This window comes from Daucus carota, chromosome 2, assembly GCF_001625215.2.
Source record: "Daucus carota subsp. sativus chromosome 2, DH1 v3.0, whole genome shotgun sequence".
Lineage (NCBI taxonomy): Eukaryota > Viridiplantae > Streptophyta > Magnoliopsida > Apiales > Apiaceae > Daucus > Daucus carota.
The window spans coordinates 24,118,399-24,137,979 of NC_030382.2; the positions used below are offsets into that span (position 1 = coordinate 24,118,399).

General features: G+C 36.1%; 1 protein-coding gene and 1 pseudogene across 1 annotated transcript; one reads left to right on the forward strand and one right to left on the reverse strand.

Annotated features, from left to right (window-relative positions):
* Window positions 1-661: 661 nt before the first annotated feature.
* Window positions 662-776, reverse strand: LOC135150979 (small nucleolar RNA R71; annotated as a pseudogene).
* A 13,499-nt stretch (window positions 777-14,275) lies between these two features.
* LOC135150470 (secreted RxLR effector protein 161-like) lies at window positions 14,276-14,847 on the forward strand. Its single transcript, XM_064086780.1, has 2 exons — window positions 14,276-14,507; window positions 14,600-14,847. The coding sequence occupies exons 1-2, from the start codon at window positions 14,276-14,278 to the stop codon at window positions 14,845-14,847; spliced, it is 480 nt and encodes a 159-aa protein (XP_063942850.1).
* The last annotated feature ends 4,734 nt before the right edge of the window (window positions 14,848-19,581 follow it).

Genomic DNA, 19,581 nt, shown 5'->3' on the forward strand with positions numbered 1-19,581 from the left:
AGTATATCCGCTTCTGAGCTCTTCCCACGTGTAAACTCTGACGAGTCTTGACTATGTAAACTCTGATCAGACTTTATCAAACTCTGGTCAGACTTTACTAAACTCTGATCAGCTTCATCAAACTCTGATCAGCTTCCAGCTTAAACTCTGATCACTCCTGTTCTAAAACAAACTTTAAGGACATTAGTAATCATCAATTATATCTAACATCGAGTTAGAAGGCAAGAAGCAAGGAAAAAGAAAGAGGAGGCCAGCATGGGTGATAACAATGATGCAAACAGAAATCTCCATGTTATTGTTCCTGATGAGTCATCCATTCAGGATCATGAGACTCCTAATCCTGCTAATTGCATGTACAAGATTCTGGCGATTGGTGCAACTCAATATAACATCAATCCCAGTCTTATTCAGATGGTGAGCAATTCAGCTTTTGAAGGAGACATTGAGCGAGAGGATCCACACCGACATCTAGAGCGCTTCGTGCAAATGTGTGGTTCTTTCAGAATCAATGGGGTTACTGCTGATCAAACTTGTCTTCATATCTTCCCTTATTCAATAAAGGGAAAAGCTTTAGAATGGTTTCAACAACTTTCAAATACTACTCTAGCTACTTGGGATAATATTTCTACTGAGTTCTTATCCAAATATTATCCTTCTGACAAGACTCAACAAATGAGAGCAATTATTCTTACCTTCAAAGCACAACCAGGTGAAGGCTTGTATCAGGCATGGGAGAGATACAAGGCATTGTTGAGAAAGTGTCCACATCATGGTTACGAGGAGTGGATGGTTCTGAGTACTTTCTATGGAGCTTTAAATTATGATATTCGGCTGAGTTTGGATGTTGCAGCTGGAGGTAATTTTAAGAAAGCACCTATTCATCAAGCTAAGGCACTTCTCGAGGAACTTGCCTTAAATAACTATGCTTGGGCACCTAGTGGTACAAGCTCAGTGAAATCAGCACAAGACACTGAGATGATGAACTTGCTCACTCTGAAATTGGATGCTCTTACTCAAGAAGTTCGTGGACAAAGGGCAAATGTCAAATGTCAATGTTATTTCTACTCCAATGGAAGGGTATAATGATCCTGGTACTGATCAGTACTCACATGCACAACAATTTCCGGAGGAAGCAGCTTTCATTCAAGGAGGATAATCATGGCCTATTCAGAATAATTCTTATTACAATCCAAATCAGAGGCCCAACAACAATCTTTCCTACAACAACAATCATGCTGTTAATCCATCATATGCAGCTCAGAAGCAACAACCTCCCGGTTTCCAACCACGTCAGCAGTATCAAAATGGGTTAAATGGCGTTTTGGTCATTCAACTGACCGGAAAATTGCAATTGGGTCATCCAACTCAAAAAGCTGTCAGTCACATCATTAAACTCTTAAAAATTTTCATTCAGGTCACTGTCCGTTACACTCCGTTAAAAATTTGACAGAAAGCTGACTAAGCGTCGTGACTTGGCTTAAATAAATCCACGGTGGTATGTACAGTCAGCTGAAGTGGCATTTTGGTCACTCAACTGACTACAAACTTGCAATCGGGTCATCAAACTCAAAAAAACTTTCATTTAGGTCACTATCATAATATCCGTTAAAAATTGAAAAAAAGAAAGAATTAAAAGTTATCATGCAGCACCTTTTTTTCTCTCTTAAAAATTTCGAAACTTATTAACAAATGAAACAGATACACACACATAAAATCAATAGTTTGACCCACAAAAACTTAATCTTTGTTTATCTCTTACCGTTTTATTTATTTTAAGGGGGTTAAATATCAAAGTGGTCACTGACATGGAGGTCATATATCACTTTGCTCACTAATCTTAACAGGGTCTCATCTCAATCATTAACGTCACAATAAATATCAATCAAGTACCTCCAAATTATAGTTCAAGGAGTAAAAATATTATTTATAGAGTTTGACACGTTATTTTTGAATATTAACATAACCAAGTAAAATGTTATGACTTCTAGTATTTATGATAATATATTTAGATTTTATAAAGTTTATTAACTATTTATTTTTTATTATATTAATATTTTATTTGTTCTAATTAAAAATACATAGTAAATAAAATTGATAAAATATAAATATATTATCATAAATACTAAAAGTCATAACCTTTTAATTGGTTGTGGTAGTTATCAAAAGTAATGTGTCAAACTCTATAAATAATATTTTTACTCCTTGGACTAAAATTTGGAGTTACTCCTTTTTTCAACAACGTCAGTAGTATCCAAGTCAACAACAGTTTCAACCTCCTCCAAAGGATAAGAAAGAACCTGTTGATTGGGAAATTGCACTCAATAAGATGATAGAAGGAACTACGGGAGCTTTTGCCAATATGGAGACCAAATTTGAAAAGGTTGAGTCAAGGCTTGATCAGATGGCTTCATCACAAAAGATGTTGGAAGTTCAAATTGGGCAAATTGCTAATAAGGTTGGCGTTCGTGAGCAAGGATCTCCCCCTAGTCAACCAGATTTGAATGGTAATGAGCACTGCAAGGCTATCACTTTGAGGAATGGAAGAGAATTACCTGAAGTTGAGGCTGTCAAGCGTAATGAGAAGGCCCCTTCGAAGAAAGATGAGCTAGTTGAATCTGAAGCTGAAATTTCAGAAAAGGAAAATGATGAGCAGAAAGAAGATGAAATTGCACCAAAGGTACCAGTGAAACCATACGTTCCTCCACTCCCTTTCCCACAAAGGCTGCATAACAAGAAGTTGGAGAAACAATATGAAAAATTCTTGCAAACCTTTCGTCAATTGCATATAAATATTCCTTTTGCTGATGCCTTGTCACAAATGCCATTATATGCCAAATTTTTGAAGGAGATGTTGTCTAGAAAGCGGAAAATTGAAGATGTGGAAACCATTACTCTCAATGCGGAGTGTAGTGTAGTCATTCAAAAATCAATTCCGCAAAAGTTAAAAGATCACGGAAGCTTCTCATTGCCATGCACTATTGGAAAGATGGAGAATTGTAAAGCCTTATGTGATTTGGGGGCTAGTGTAAGTTTGATGCCATACTCCATTTGCAAGAGGCTTGGTCTTGGAGAGCTAAAGAAGACAAGAATCTCACTTCAGTTGGCAGATCTTACAATCAAGCATCCTTTGGGAGTCATAGAGGATTTACTTGTCAAGGTGGATAAATTCTTTATCCCTTGTGATTTTGTGGTGTTGGAGATGGATGAAGATGTGGAGATGCCCATAATCTTGGGAAGGCTATTTTTGGCTACTGCTGGAACCACAATCGATGTCAAAGCTGGGAAACTCACAGTGAATGTTGGCGATGAAAAGGTTGAGTTCGATCTCAACAAAGCACTGAAGATGCCTTCAATTGATGCTACATGTTTCAATGTTGACATAGTTGATGAGATTGTGAAGAATGGTGATGTAGACTTGGAAGATAAACAAGATCCAACTGAAAAAGAAGGTGAGGACAAACTTACATTAGACGTGCAAAAATCAGGTATGCCAATGATTGAGATGGCATTTTGAATTTCAGAGGCACCTCAGGTAGAACTTAAACATCTTCCTTCTAATCTAAAATATGCTTTTCTTGGTGATAATGAGACATATCATGTGGTCGTATCTTCTTTACATAATGATGATGAACTTGAAAAATTGTTAAATGTGCTTAAGAAATTTAAATCATCAATAGGTTGGACAATTCAGGATATCAAGCGAACTAACCCCGCTCTTTGCATGCATAGGATTGACTTAGAAGATAATCATAAACCAGTGATTGAAGGACAAAGAAGATTAAATCCTAACTTGGAAGATATGGTAAAAAAAGGAGATAACTAAGTTGTTAGATGCGGGTATTATATATTCTGTTCCACATAGTAAATGGGTTAGTCCTATTCATGTTGTGCCTAAGAAGGGTGGGATGACTGTTGTGCTAAATGAAAAGAATGAATTAATTCCCATGAGAACTGTAACAGGTTGGAGAGTCTATATTGATTATGGGAAATTAAATAATGCTACTCGTAAGGATCACTTTCCCCTCCCATTTGATCAAATGTTAGAAAGACTTGCGGGTAATGAGTATTATAATTTTCTAGATGGTTTCTCAGGATATTTTCAGATTCCTATTGCTCCTGAGGACCAAAGAAAAGACAACCTTTACTTGTCCGTATGGCACATTTGCTTATCGTAGACTACCCTTTGGTTTGTGTAATAGTCCGTCTACGTTTCAACGACTTATGACGGCTATATTCTCTTATTTTATAGGAAAAACCATGGAAGTCTTCATGGATGGCTTCACTGTATATGGTTCTTCCTTTGATACTTGTTTGACTAATCTTTCTCAAGTGTTGCAGAGATGTGAAGAGACTAACCTTGTTCTTAATTAGGAGAAGTGCCACTTCATGGTAAAAGAAGGCATTGTGCTTGGGAATAAGATTTCGAGTAAGGGCATTGAGGTGGACAGGGCCAAAATCGAAGTGATTGAGAAGTTACCACCACCTTCTTCTGTGAAGGGGATTTGAAGTTTTCTTGGACATGCCGGTTTTTACCGTCGTTTTATCAAGGATTTTTTCTAAACTTTCTCGTCCTATCTGTAATTTACTTGAAAAGGATAGCATATTTGATTTTGATTAGAGTTGTCTTGTGGCTTTTAACAGGTTGAAGAAGGAGCTTACTTCTGCACCGATAATGTCAGCCCCTGATTGAAGCTTACCTTTTGAGCATATGTGTGATGCTAGTGACTATGCAGTTGGTGCTGTTTTGGGACAGAAGAAGGACAAGCGCATGCATGTGATTTATTATGCGAGCAAGACACTTGATGAGTCACAAGTAAATTATGCTACCACTGAAAAAGAGCTCCTTGCTGTGGTTTTTGCTTTCGACAAGTTTAGATCGTATCTTGTGGGATCTAAAGTGATTGTTTATACGGATCATGCTGCAATTCGTTATTTGATGTCAAGGAAGGATGCCAAACCTCGTCTGATCCGTTGGATACTCTTACTTCAAGAATTTGATCTGGAAATTCGAGACAAGAAAGGCTCTGAAAATTTAGTAGCTGATCACCTTTCGAGATTGGACCAAGGCGATGGAGTTGTAGGTGATAATATGCCTATTAATGAACTATTTCCGGAAGAAGCACTTTTGGTTGTCTCTATGTCTACACCATGGTATGCGGATTTTTTCAATTACATTGTTTGAGGTTTGGTGCCATCTGATCTGACGTATCAAAAAAAGAAGAAATTTCTTTTTAATGTGAAATATTACTTCTGGGAAGAACCTCTGCTCTATAAAGAATGTGCTGATGAGATTATGAGAAGATGTGTTCGTCACGACGAGATTCCTAATATCCTTAAGCATTGTCATGCTTTGGAGTGTGGTGGGCACAATAGTAGCATAAAAACAGTGGCAAAAATCTGGCAATCAGGATTCTATTGGCCTTCAATGTATCAAGACGCGAGAAATTTTGTTTCCACGTGTGATAGACTTCAAAGGACGGGAAACATATTGAGACGGAATGAGATGCCTCTACAACCTATTCTTGAGGTTGAGCTTTTTGATATATGGGGGATAGATTTCATAGGTCCCTTTCCGTCCTCCTACAGGAATAAGTATATTCTGGTGGGAGTTGATTATGTCTCAAAATGGGTGGAAGCAATTGCCAGTCCGACAAATGATACTAGAGTGCTGAAAAAGTTTCTACATAAGCATGTTTTTACATGATTTGGAGTTCTTCGTGCTATTATCAATGATGGAGGGTCCCACATTTGCAATAATCTGATTGAAGATCCTTTAAAAAAGTATGGTGTGACTCAAAAAGTTGCTACACCTTATCACCCTCAAACGAGTGGGCAAGTGGAGATTTCAAATCGAGAGCTAAAGCAAATTCTCGAGAAGACAGTGACGAGTTCTAGAAAGGATTGGTCAAGAAAGCTGGATGATGCTTTATGGGCCTACCATACAGCTTTCAAGACACCTATTGGAATATCCCCTTATAGGTTGATTTTTGGAAAAGCTTGTCATTTACCTGTAGAATTGGAGCATAAAGCATATTGGGCAACAAGATTCTTGAACATGGAGCTAAAAGATGCGGGACAAAACAGGTTGCTGCAACTCAGTGAACTCGATGAATTAAGACTCCAATCCTATGAAAGTGCTGCAAGTTATAAGGAAAAGACCAAATTGTGACATGACAAGCATATTCAGATGAAAGATTTTGAAGTTGGACAGAAGGTTCTTTTGTTTAATTCGAGACTTAAACTTTTTCCTGGAAAACTCAAGTCACGATGTCTGGACCGTTTGAAATTGTTAAAGTGTATCCATATGGTACTGTGGCAATTACTAGAGAGGAGTCTGAAATTTTTAAGGTGAATGGTCAGAGGTTCAAGCTAAATGACGTTAAAGACAACGCTTTTTGAGAGGCAACTCAAAATGTTTGTAAGCTTTTGTTAGGATGGACTACAGCAAGATAGTTGTAAATTGTTGTTATTTTTGCAAAAGAATAGAGCAGGCTGTTAAAAAAAGAACAAAAACAGAGCAGGCGCATAGAGACAGTTGATGAGATTGGTCGATCAAGAATATAAGACCCGCGGTATTGAATTTCTGGGAAGGAGAGTACTCATGTGACCAGCCCCGCCAATTTCATAAATAGAACCCACGGTTTTAAGCTTCTATGTCTTTTCGTGCAATCATGTTGTTTTTTTTTCTTTTTGGTCACATAATATATATTTGTGTCTTATATATTGTATATTTATTTTAGTTTTTTTTTCCTTTTTTTTCCTTTTGTAATATTAGGTTCTATTATTATTATTATTATATATTTGTATTATATATATATTATATAATTATTCTTTAAAAAGAATTAATTAATTATATATATATATATGAATATTTTGTATTGATTATTATTTTTCTAAAAACAAATAAAATAATATTATTTGTTTACTTACTTACTTGTAAATTGTATATTTTATAATATTATTTGTTACCAAATAAATATGTTGATTCATCCTTTGGAAGTGTTGGGAATACACCATGAACTCATAAAAGCGTTGACAGATAGTGGTTGGAGTGATCTCATGAGTATGGATGATCCTTCCTAGGCGAAACTTACATATGAATTTTTGAGTTCCTTCACTGTTATTAATGATGATACATTGTCATTCCGGATAGCTAATGTGCAACATGAAATCACAAAATCTGCTTTGGCTGATATGTTTGGTTGGCAATTGGATGAGTCGCAGCAGTTGCCCGAAGGATATGCTACTCCATTCTGGCATGCACTCACTAGCTTGCAAAAGAATGCAAGTTATAAATCTCAATCGGCTTCAGCTTCAGAAATTGTAAGTTGTTTGTATCGCTATTTTGCCCGCCTCATGTCCTACACTATATATGGTCGTGCAGAGAGTAATAACAAGATTCAAATGGGTGAGTTGGCTCTGCTATATCATGTTTATGCTGGACAACTAGTGGATTGGACAAACTTGTTAATTAGCAGATTTTTGTATCAAGCCAAGCGAGCTACAGGTGATATTGTGCTAGGAGGTTTCGTAACCAGGATTGCTGAGAGGTTGGGTGTATTTAATCGCACTACCACCAATTTACTGGTAGTAGAAGGATGGCCCACTACTATCAATGTCGATTACTTGATTGGTATGCACTTATTGCTTCGACATAAACTCTTAGGGCTGCGTAAAGTGGATCACAAGCGTGGTTCAATACGGAGGGATGATCATGATATAGAGCCTGATAAAAAAAAATACTCTCAAGGACCAAGTTGCAGTGTTGCAGAGACAAATGGAGAAGATGGAGAAACAAATGGGAGACATGTTTTCCTATATGCAGAGGCACCTTCCACACCATACACCTTGATTTTGAGGGGAGTTTTCTTTCTTAGCCTTTTAGAGTAATTCTTGTGTCGTTGGGGACATTGACCCGTTCCAGTGTGGGGATGTGTTCTCACGAATAATAATATTATATATAAAAAATAGAAAAATTGCATATTACCTTGTCTTAAATTTAGGATAGTCATGATAGTTGCATTTAAATTAGAGCATATAGTTATTTAATTTGGCATGCATTTTTTTTAGTAAATTTTTATTTTTATTAATTTTTTTATAGTTTGCATTTTCATAATTCCATGAAAGTTTGTCGACCAAGTCAATTTCCTATGATGAGTTTATTTGCATAATTTCTTGGCTAGTAATCTTGATCATATGATGTCTTGTATGCTTGAATATTGCTTGTGCGGAACTTGTATTTACACTATAAATGTTCTAGAGACGAGATTTAGGCTGACTTAATTCTTGAGTTTTGGCTATGAGTCGGGCGTAGAATTTTGACTATTCTCTTTTGAGCTCAGAGTCTGTAATTCTTAAGCGAGGGGGAGCTTTGCGGTAAACATGCCTTTCTAAAAAAAGAGAAAAAAAAACAAAAGAATAGATACATGTATAAGCAATAAAGTTCACAAAAAAAATGGTGGTATAATTGACTAGGTTGGGCTCATTGATAATCGAGTAATTAAGTCTGAGGGGACTTTGTGCCTAGTAACCTAAAGCCTTTCATGGTTTGGGATTACTGACCCAACACTCGGTAAATGAGTATTAGTGCATAAATCTTTAGGGATCTCAACCATTGCACAGTCAAATAAGCCACCTATATCGCATATGTGAACAATTTGGTTGGTGAAGTGTTATGGTGGTCGTAACTCACTTACCCTGAGAAGCGTCCCGACCTTGAACCGAGCATGTACACACCAAATCCTAGATATTAAAAAAAAACAACATATATATGAGAGGCATGGAAGTTCCTTGCTGACCCTAAGCTGTATTTGACTCTAATGTAACGAAGTGTGTAAGCATTATTCTGATTAACGACTCATGGTTAAGATTCTGTTGAAGTTTGTTGGTCTCTATTTTGTTTCACTAGAGAGCATGTTGATCACACACGATGCACTCCGTACTTGCAGTGGAAGAGTTGCATGACTAATATGTGAGCTAGATGAATTCCTTGATTGTTGCAAATTCTGAGGATTATATGTTGACAAGGTTGACACTTTCATGATTGGAATCTATGCATATTCATTTAGTTTGCATTCATGTTAGTTGCATTGTTGAGACAAGGCAGAGAAAAAAAAGAATTTTGTGGGTACATTCGCTATAGGCCCTCACAAGACCTCACTCGTCCACTAGGGCTGCCTAGGGGTTTAAAGGGCTTGCTGCATATGCCAAATGCAACCGTGATCACCTACGGAAGTAGTATATAATTATTAGGAATTAGGTTTTGTTGTTTTGTTTGCCCGAGGACGTGCAAAACACTAAGTGTGGGGATATTTGATAGAGCATATATTTATATATGCTTTTATATTATTTTATTCCCATAATTTTAGTATCTTGTAAATAATCGGGTTATTAATAATTGATTTTAAGTGTTTAATGGCAGGAAAATAAATATTCCTAAAGTTGGATTAAATCAATCTTAATTGCGCTTAATTAGGTGAAAATTCGGATTTTACGGGCTAACTACACAACAAATCTTGTTTGGGCCATAACTTGAGCTCAGGACGTCAGAATTGGGCGATTCAACAGCTCACGCGAAAATACCGGAATTTTCTACAAGTTTAAAGTGGTCCTGATATCTAAAGACAAATGGATCAGCCTAGAATCAGGCCTGAAAATCAGCCTTTAAAATTCTTTTCAGAATCCAACTTGTTTTAGGAAATTATATTTGTTTTTCAAGGAAACCATTAGAAACACTATTATTATTAGGGTTGGTATTATTAGGGGGAGATTGAATATTGTGTGTATGGAGAGATAGAGGTAGAGAAAGCTTTGGGAGATAACTTGAGTAAAGATTGAAGGGATTCAGTCCAAGTTCGAGAGATTTCGTCAAGTTGTATTTTATTTACTCTTGTACTTTTGTGACATGATTTCAGTAATATATATATTCTTGTTTTATTTAATTGTTATGGGTAACTAATCCTCTAATCCGAGGATTGGGGAGTAATTGTTGGATTAATATGTTTGTTTGATCTAATATTGTGATTTCTCTATGTATGTTAATCTGTCATTGAGCGCTTAACACAGTTATAGGAGTCGCGAACCTGTAATTGTATTTGTAGGATTTATAATGAATCGGGAGAGGATTTATATTTCTTGTACATGATATGACAGACATAACTCAATTAATTAATCGGGAGATTATTAGGCGAGTTGTGAAACAGAAAATCCTTGGTTCGTGATAGCTTATAATTTGGTTTTGATTGATCATGGGAGTGACTTCAAGGTTAAATTATAGGTATTATTTTGTATCTTGGGAAAGAACATTATAATCAATAGAAGGATTGTTTTTAGCAGAGTAGAGACTTGCATATCACGACTGATTGACATTCATTGTAGCTAGCAAAGAAACCTAATTCTTGGATTGCTTTTTACCATCGTTAATTTATCCTTTTACTTGCTCATTAGTTTAATTTAGTTGATAGTAAAAAACCCACAACTTTTCTCTCAACTTCTAAATAGAAAGGAGTAATATACTTGATTTGATATTGTATTCAATTCTTCCCTAAGAATGAACTTTACATAATTTCACTACAACAAGCACGTCCGAATAGTTCAACACCATTCCTTAAAGTTAATGTTGTGTCTACTCATGATTATGAAAATAAATAATAAGACTTTTGGACGTGGATATGATTAAGTCATATATCTAAAAGACTTGCATTGCTTATTTAATATTTAAATATTTTTGTTCGAACTCTGAATTGATTTCTTAAGTATATATTGAGATCTCCTTATGTTTACATTATTTCAAATATTATATTTTCTAAAATATTTATAAATTTTCTTTTGAAGAAATATGGCTGATAGCCTCTCATTATGTGACATGAAAGATGAAGAATTATTTTGTTTGACGGATAGTGCAACAACACATATAATTTTCAAAATAAGCGTATTTTTCGCATCTAACATTAGCCAAAGCTAATGTCAATACAATATCGGGTGCATCAGATATAATTGAAGGCTCCGGAAGAGCAAATACAATGCTACATAATGGTACATGTTTATTGATTGAAAATGCAATATTTTCAACCCGATCAAAAAGAAATCTTTTGAGCTTTAAAAGAAATACGCCACAATGGCTATCATGTTGAGACAAAAAATGAATGTGATAATGAATATTTATTTATCACGACTATAGTCTGAGGGAGTAAACATGTGATAGAAAAACTCCCATCATATAATTATGAATTTTATTATACTTTCATAAATCCAGTTGAATAACATATGACTATTAACAAAAAGTTTGTTGACCCGAGCAATTTTATTATATGGCAAGATCGTTTAGGCCATCTGGGTTCAACAATGATGCGAAGAATTATTGAAAATTCAAATGGACATCCACTCAAAGACAAAATTGTTCCATTGTCCAAAGATTTTTCATGTGTTGCTTGTTTTCAAGGAAAATTAATAAAAAATCCCATCTCCTATGAAAGTTGCAATCGAATGCCCAAAATTTTTGGAGCGAATTCAAGGATATGTATGTGGACCAATTACCCCATTAGTGGGCCGTTTCAGTACTTTATGGTACTCATTGATGCATCAACATGATGGTCACATGTTAGTTTATTGTCCACTCGTAATGTTGCTTTTGCACGACTCCTTGATCAAATAATCCGATTACGGGCACAAATTCCTGATCACAATACAAAGAAAATAAGATTGGACAATTCAGGATAATTTACATCCCAATATTTTAAAGATTATTGTATGTTGATTGGGACTGAAGTGGAGCATTCTGTTGCCCACACACACACTCAAAATAGTCTTGTTGAGTCTTTCATTAAAAGGCTACAACTAATTGCGAGACCATTACTTATGTGAACAAATTTATGAACTACTGCCTAGGGTCATGCAATATTACATGCGGCTTCTTTAGTCCTGTTCAGACTGACTTCTTATTATAAATATTCCCCAATGCAACTGGTAAATGGTCAAGAACCAAATATCTCCTACTTGAAATTTTTTGGGTGTGCGGTTTATGTTCCAATATCCCCTCCCCTACAAACAAAAATGGGACCCCAAAGAAGATTAGGTGTATATGTTGGATTTGATTCTCCCTTGATTATTAAATATTTGGAGCCCAGGACTAGTGATTTATTCACGGCAATATTTGCCGATTGTCAATTTGATGAGGCAGTTTTTCCTAAGGGAGAGCAGATGCGGTTTCGGTGCGGGTTTTGGATAAAACCGCACCCGGAACCGCATGTCCTCAGCTTTAAAAATCAAAAACCTCAACCACAACCTCATTGTCGGTTTCGGTTTCGATTTTAAAATCTCGGATTCGGTTTCTATCGGTTCGGTTTCGGTTAAAAAACCGCGTGAAAAAAGAAAAGAATTATCATACATGAATAATCCAAATATAACGAAAATTATACATCCACCCAAAGTTTAAATAAAATGAAAGCATAATCTAAACCATAAATCTGCATAATACTATGTCTAAGTATCAAGTCACACATGAAATATAATTGAATCTTGCTGAGTAGTTGAACTTGTCATTTATACAGCAGAAACTATAACTATATAAGTGATCAATTGTAGTCTACCAATCACCAGTGTAAACTTCCAGCCATTTAATGACTATGTAGGTATATCCTCATATTTAAAGAAATAAGAAATAGTTCTTACTAGTATTTAAGTCTTTATATAATATATATATATATATATATATATATATATATATATATATAATATTTATTTTAAAAATCGGATTGGTTCAGGTTTTTTAGGATCGGTTCCTAGCTATAACTGGAACGACAAAATCGGTTTCGGCTTTGGTTTTTAAGTTTGCGGTTTTCGTTTCGGTTCGATTTTTAACGGTTTTTTCCGGTTTCGGTTTCGGATTTATTCGGCTTTTTTGCTCACCCCTAGACGTTTTCCTGCATTATGGGGAGATAAGACAAAATTTGAAAATTAAAAGCAAGAAATTTTGAAGAATGCAGTATCCCTATCTCATTATGATCCTCGTATAAATCAATATGAACTTGAAGTTCAAAAGATTATCCACCTTCAAGATGTCGCAAATAGATCGTCTGATTCATTTACTGATGTCAAGAATGTGATAAATTCACATATACCAGCTGTTAATGTTCCTTGTAAGATAAAACTTCCATGACAAATATAATAAAATCATGCTAGCGAATGAGTCTAAATCACGCCAGAAGTGTGGTAGACCTATTGGATCCAAGGATAAAACTCCAAAAAAAAAACCAGGAAACTTGAAAAGAAAGTTGGTACATCAAAAGAAATCTTAGAATTGATCACTGAAGAGACGTCTTCCAAGGATGATCAAACACCTGAAATTGTTGACAATGAAGAGATCTCGATAAATTATGTCATTTCAGGAAAGAGGTGGAACGGATTAGAAATTGTCATGGAAGATATATTTGCATATACAGCTGCACTTGACATTTCTGAGGAAATCAGGGATCATGAGCCTAGATCGATCTATGAATGTAAAAGAAGAAATGATTGGCCAAAATGGAAAGAAGCTATTGAAGCAGAACTGAAATCACTTAAAAAAAGCCAAATTTTTGGACATATTGTCCAAACACCTGGAGGTATAAAACCCGTCGGATATAGATGGGTATTTGTGCGTAAAAGAAATGAGAAAAATAAAATCGTGAGATACAAGGCACGCCTTGTTGCTCAAGGCTTCTCACAAAGACCAGGAATCGATTATGAAGAAACTTATTCCCCGATAATGGATGCAACAACATTTAGATTTTTAATAAGTTTATCAAGTCTAAAAAGGCTCCTTATGAATTTAATGGATGTTGTAACTGCCTACTTACATGGATCACTCGATTGTGACATTTACATGAAAATCTTGATGGATTAAAAGTGCCTGAAGCATATAGTTCAAGACCCCGGGAGATTTACTCAATTAAATTACAGAGATCATTATACAGATTGAAATAGTCAGGTCGTATGTGAAACAATCCTCTCAGTGAATATCTTTTGAAAGATGTATATTTCAATAATGTAATATGCCCGTGTGTTTTTATTAAAAGGACAAAATTAGGATTTACTATCATTACAGTATATATTGACGATTTAAACATTATTGGAACCCCAGATGAAGTTCATGAAATGATTGGATATTTGAAAAGATAGTTTGAAATGAAGGACTTGGGTAAAAAAAACTTTGCCTTGGTTTTCAAGTTGACCATTTATCAAAGGAATCTTTGTCCACCAGTCTTCATATATTGAAAAGATTCTCAAACGGTTTATTATGGATAAGGCATATCCTGTGAGTCCACCCATGGTTGTACGATCATTAGAAAAATATAGGGATTTATTCCGCCCAAAAGAAAAGGGGGAAGAACTTCTTGGTCCTGAAGTACCATATCTTAGTGCAATTGGTGTACTAATGTATCTTGCCAATTGTACATGTCCTGATATTTCATTTTCTATTAATCTTTTGGCAAGACATAGTTCTACTCCAACTCGAAGACATTGGACTGGTGTGAAACAAATATTTAGATATCTTCGAGGAACAATAGATATGGATTTATTTACTCTAAAAACTAAAATGTGGAATTAGTTGGTTATGCAGATGCAGGATATCGGTCTGATCCACACAAAGGAAGATCACAAACAGGTTATGTATTCACATATGGTGATACCGCAATATCTTGGCGGTCTACAAAGCAGACCCTTGCAACAACTTCTTCGAATCATGCTGAATTATTGGCACTACATGAAGCTAGCTGGGAATGCGTGTGGCTAAGGTCTTTGCTCCATCAGATTCGAGAATCATGTGGTCTTTTAGTCAATAAAGGAAGTCCTACTATTTTATTTTAGGATAATGAAGTATGCATCACTCAGACTCGAGAAAGTTATATTAAAGGTGATAGGACAAAGCATATTGATCCAAAGTTCTTTTTTACCCATGAAATTCAACAAAGGGGTGAAATTGATGTTTGTCAGATTCGATCATGTGAAAATCCAGTAGACTTATTCACAAAAGCACTTCCTACATCTTCCTTCGACAAGTTGGTACACAAGATCGGGATGCGTAAAATTCGAGATCTATGTTGAAATTCATAGTTATGTTAAAATGAGGGGGAGATATGATGCACTATTTATTACACCTGTAACACATGTACTCTTTTTCCTTCACTAGGGTTATTGCCACAGGGTTTTTCCTAGTATGGTTTTAATGAGGCATGATGTTTTTATGAGTCATCTAAGGGGATGTGTTATATAATTAGTAGATAACTTTCAATCTTTCATATTCCTAACTTATAACTTACAACCTTTGACTCTCCATTTTCCATGTAACATACACTCTCCCAGCCTATATAAGGCTTGCTTGTACTTTGTTTATTAGCACACAAATGAGAAGATGTTCTCCCTTATTGTTAGTTAGCTCTTTCTCAAAGTCTCTTATATATTACATATAACATATAAAAGTATTTATATTATTGTTCAGTTTGACAATTTGGGTCGTTTGGTTGAAGGAGTGGTACTAGGTTGGAATGAGGAATTGGTTTAAGCTGGTATGGGTTTGAGGTATCATATCTAATATCATGTGTTTGGTTGAGTGTTGGAATTAATATATACAATACTTGTAAAAAAATAAGTTATTAATTTATATTAATTAAAAATATTCATACAATTATTATTGTTATATATTTTTGCATCATTGATTTGATTTTGTATCATGCATTAATATTTCATTACTTAAATAACGACAAAAAAAAATCAAAAGTGAATACATCTGATACTCCATCTCATACCCACCTCCCCACTTGGGCATCAAAAACCCATACCTTGGGCGTTTAAGGTTTGGGTTTGAGATTTTATTTTTCCCAACCAAACACCAAGTATGGGATTGGAATGAATAAACCCCGTATCTTATTCTAGAAACCCACAAACCAAACGACCCCACAAACCTTTGTATTTTGTAACCCTAACCCCCTTTTTCATCAAAACTTTTCGTTAATGTTATTTATATATATTTTTATGACAATGTTTGTCTTAACTTATTTTACAGATATAAGTCATTTATTCCTAGAAAAATATGAAAATGTATACTTTTTCAATTCATTCAAATACACATCAGATAAACACTTTCCAAATTTTTTGGAAATATTTTTTTTGAATTATTGTTTATCGAGGGTGTGTTTGGGTGAACTTGCTTAAAAAAAATACACATTTTCATATTTTTTTAATAAATAAGTGACCTATTTATGAAAACAAGGTAAGACAACCGGAGCATAAAAAATACAAATAGATATCGTTAACGACAATTTGTAGCGAAAAAACTGGTTGGGGTTACAAAATGCAAGGAATTATGAAGTTTAGATTGTGTTAACGGGAGAAACTGGTTGACAACTAATGTCGGAACTTGCTTGAATGTAGGACGAACGTTGTGAAGAACATGGGACGGAGAGTGATGGATATTGTAGCTGATCTTGCTTTTCATCCTTGAGCGAATGAGAGAAAGAGTTCTCAAGCGTTCTCAGGATGAATCAGGTTAATGCCACAAGAGGCCTATGTACCCTATTTATAGGGGTTCAAGCTACCACGTAATTCTTTTGGGCCAAACAACCTAAAGGGTCCCTACTCGCATGGCACAAACCCATATAGCTAAGGGGCTGGCATGAAACTGGTCGGAGAATGGATAACGATCCAGTAAGCAGCGGTTGAAACCTCATTATGATGAAGGTAAAGACCTCATTATGTATACTCATATGTCCTAGACGGGACTGTTCATGATCCTTCATGCCTTGATCATCCTATGGTGGGGTGAGGGAATCCAATATGGAGGGAGTAGACCTAGAAAGTGCCCACAAGGAACTTAGTGTATAAAGCTGGTGATACATCTGTTGAGGCCAACTTGTAGTGGAGATGATGATGCCTGAGAGCCTAGGTGGAGAATGAGGCCTAGAGGGTAAGCCCTAGGCTAGCAGTCTTACACCATGACGACCTCGAGATGAACGACCCTGGGATATAACGATCCTGATCACACTGACCCTGATATAGCGAGGCCGGGGGTAGCGGTCCAGGGATTAGCGACCCCGGGGGTCACTCTCATGTCACTAGCGACACCTCTTCTTGGGGGGAGGACTTAGAGCTTTGATATTTTTGTAGTATGAGAGACTCATGATATGGATCTGAAATTAATCCTAATAAATATTGGATTATAGAAAGCCCAGGTGTGAAAAAGCCTAAGTAAGAAGGCCCAGGTTCATGACCTGTTATCCAAAATTCGGAACTAGTTAATTGAGGCTATAAAAAACCCGTTGGACATCCAATTTTGAGAAACATGGGATATCCAACCTCAAGGCACGAGCCCCAGCCCGGTTAGAGCCCGAATCTGAAATCATATTCTGACCATGAAACAACTTCATGAGTCCAGGACTTCAAGAGTTCTACAAGGACTCTGACTTTAAAAGATGACTATCTAGAGTCCTTGATTACTTCCAACAGATCAGGATAATGATGAATGATCAGTTCTATCCTATCTCAAAGATAATTACCTACTTCAACTAGATCTCTAACACCTGAGATCCTACTTCTAATGAACCTCTAAGCCAAAGATCACTATATAAAGAGCACTACTTCTCAAAACTAGAGCTACGTTTTTTACTTGATTCTTCACCCAACTGAAGATACGTAGGCATCTTGTAAGGACCCGTTTTGTGATCCATAACAACTCATTTATAGAGTAGTCTGGTATAATGATGAGCCTAAAGAACTTGTCCAATTCTGATATTGGGTTGGAGAGCTGATAATCTTTATTGATTAAGGTGGATGGACCCAACTTAGTGATCCATATCTGAATGTCATTCTGCCGAGGCCCATGTCAGTTTTTGACATAACAACTAGCCTTGATTCCTTGTAGAAAGCATTCATATTTTCATTTAATGAGGCAAAAGGAGACGACCCCAAAAAGAGCGAGATCATTGATGACGACCCGATTCGAGACGAGCCCTACGGCAGCGAGCCCTGTCATTGCAAGCCTTATGGTAGCGAGCCTTGAAGACGCAACAACCCATTAATGCACTGATAGTTGTCGTGCACTGTCGAAGTGTCCACCAAGACTTTCTCTCTCCTTTGCCTATAAATATGCTAATGATTTGAAATCATTCGTTCATCTTTTAAAAAACAGACATCCTCTCCTTGTGTCCTAAGCTCCAAAATCTGGCTAATATTCTAGTGTTCACCTGGTACGCAATAAAGCGCCTTGCGAGCACCAGTGAATTAATATTCAATACTAAAATCATCTTCATCCTCGTCGCCTTCGCCTCAAAGGATGTTTTTTCACATCTTTTCCTTTCTAGAAACTCCCAATTCATCTTCTTGCATAAGTGGTTCTTGCATTTTATATCATGATCATATTCAAAATGAGCCGTGTAATCACGACCCTTCTTCGAGTGACCTAAACCTGAAGAGTTTATCGAGCGACTCCTTAAGCAACCCATTATTTTTAGAATGACAAGACCTCGAGTATGAAGTAAGCTTCGTAACGATGTCCTCCTCCTGCATCTGAACGCATTGGTTGTCGTAGCCTGTTTGAAGCTCGTCATCAAAGAGCTTGCGAGGAATAAGATCTCTTTGGTGTCTCTGGTGACCTACAATCCAGATCTCGTTGTTTTTGACGCTGATTTTAGGTCAAATATAACATCTATATCTTCCTCCATTTCTTCTGTAACTTGGCTGCTTGGGAGAGAGAGTTGTTACAATACATCGAAAAACACTGCAAATCTTCCATTATCAAACACTACTCAACTATTACAAACTGTATGAACTGTATGTACACTGGATAGAAAGAAAAGGAAGGACTGAAATACTACATTACTAAACTACATCTATGAGTTGATTCTCTCCATTCTTACTAACTGAGAACTAAGACTACAGTATGTCTATATTTATAGAGAAATTAGTTAGGCAAGAGGTGGTGAAATGCCAACTGTCAAGTAACAGCTTTGTAACCAACTTGGCTGATGTGGCAGTGCTAGCTGTCATTCTTCACTCAGCTGATACTCTTGCTGATCACACATCTTAACATCCCCCCTCAAACTAGAATGACATTCAAACATTCCTAGTTTGATTAGGAGTTCTTGAAAATGTGCTGATGGTAAGATTTTGGTAAAAATATCAGCAATTTGAGAATTGGTAGGCAAATATGCAAGTTGTATGAGTCCTTCAAGTACTTTATCCCTTGTAAAATGCACATCAATCTCTATGTGCTTTGTTCGCTCATGTTGCACAGGATTCTTAGCAATATGTATAGAACTCTGATTATCACAGTGGAGTGTGACTGGATCATGCATGTCCAAACCAAGTTCATCAAGCAGTCGAACTAACCATGTAATTTCAGATGCTGCTACAGACATAGCTCGATACTCTGCTTCTGCAGAACTCTTGGATACAATTCCTTGCTTCTTAGACTTCCAGCTGATTGGAGATTTCCCAAGTAACATAATGTAGCCTGATATTGATCTCCTTGTATCTTGGCATGCTCCCCAATCTGAATCAGTAAAGGCTTGTAGAATCAACTTATTACTTGAATTAAGAATAATGCCT

Bases quoted from the DNA above. Each gene is read 5' to 3' on its own strand.
- LOC135150470 (XM_064086780.1), top strand. From the start codon at position 14,276: ATGGATAAGGCATATCCTGTGAGTCCACCCATGGTTGTACGATCATTA. The intron at 14,508-14,599 runs GTGTGAAACAAA...TTGGTTATGCAG, and splicing joins AACTCGAAGACATTGGACTG to ATGCAGGATATCGGTCTGAT.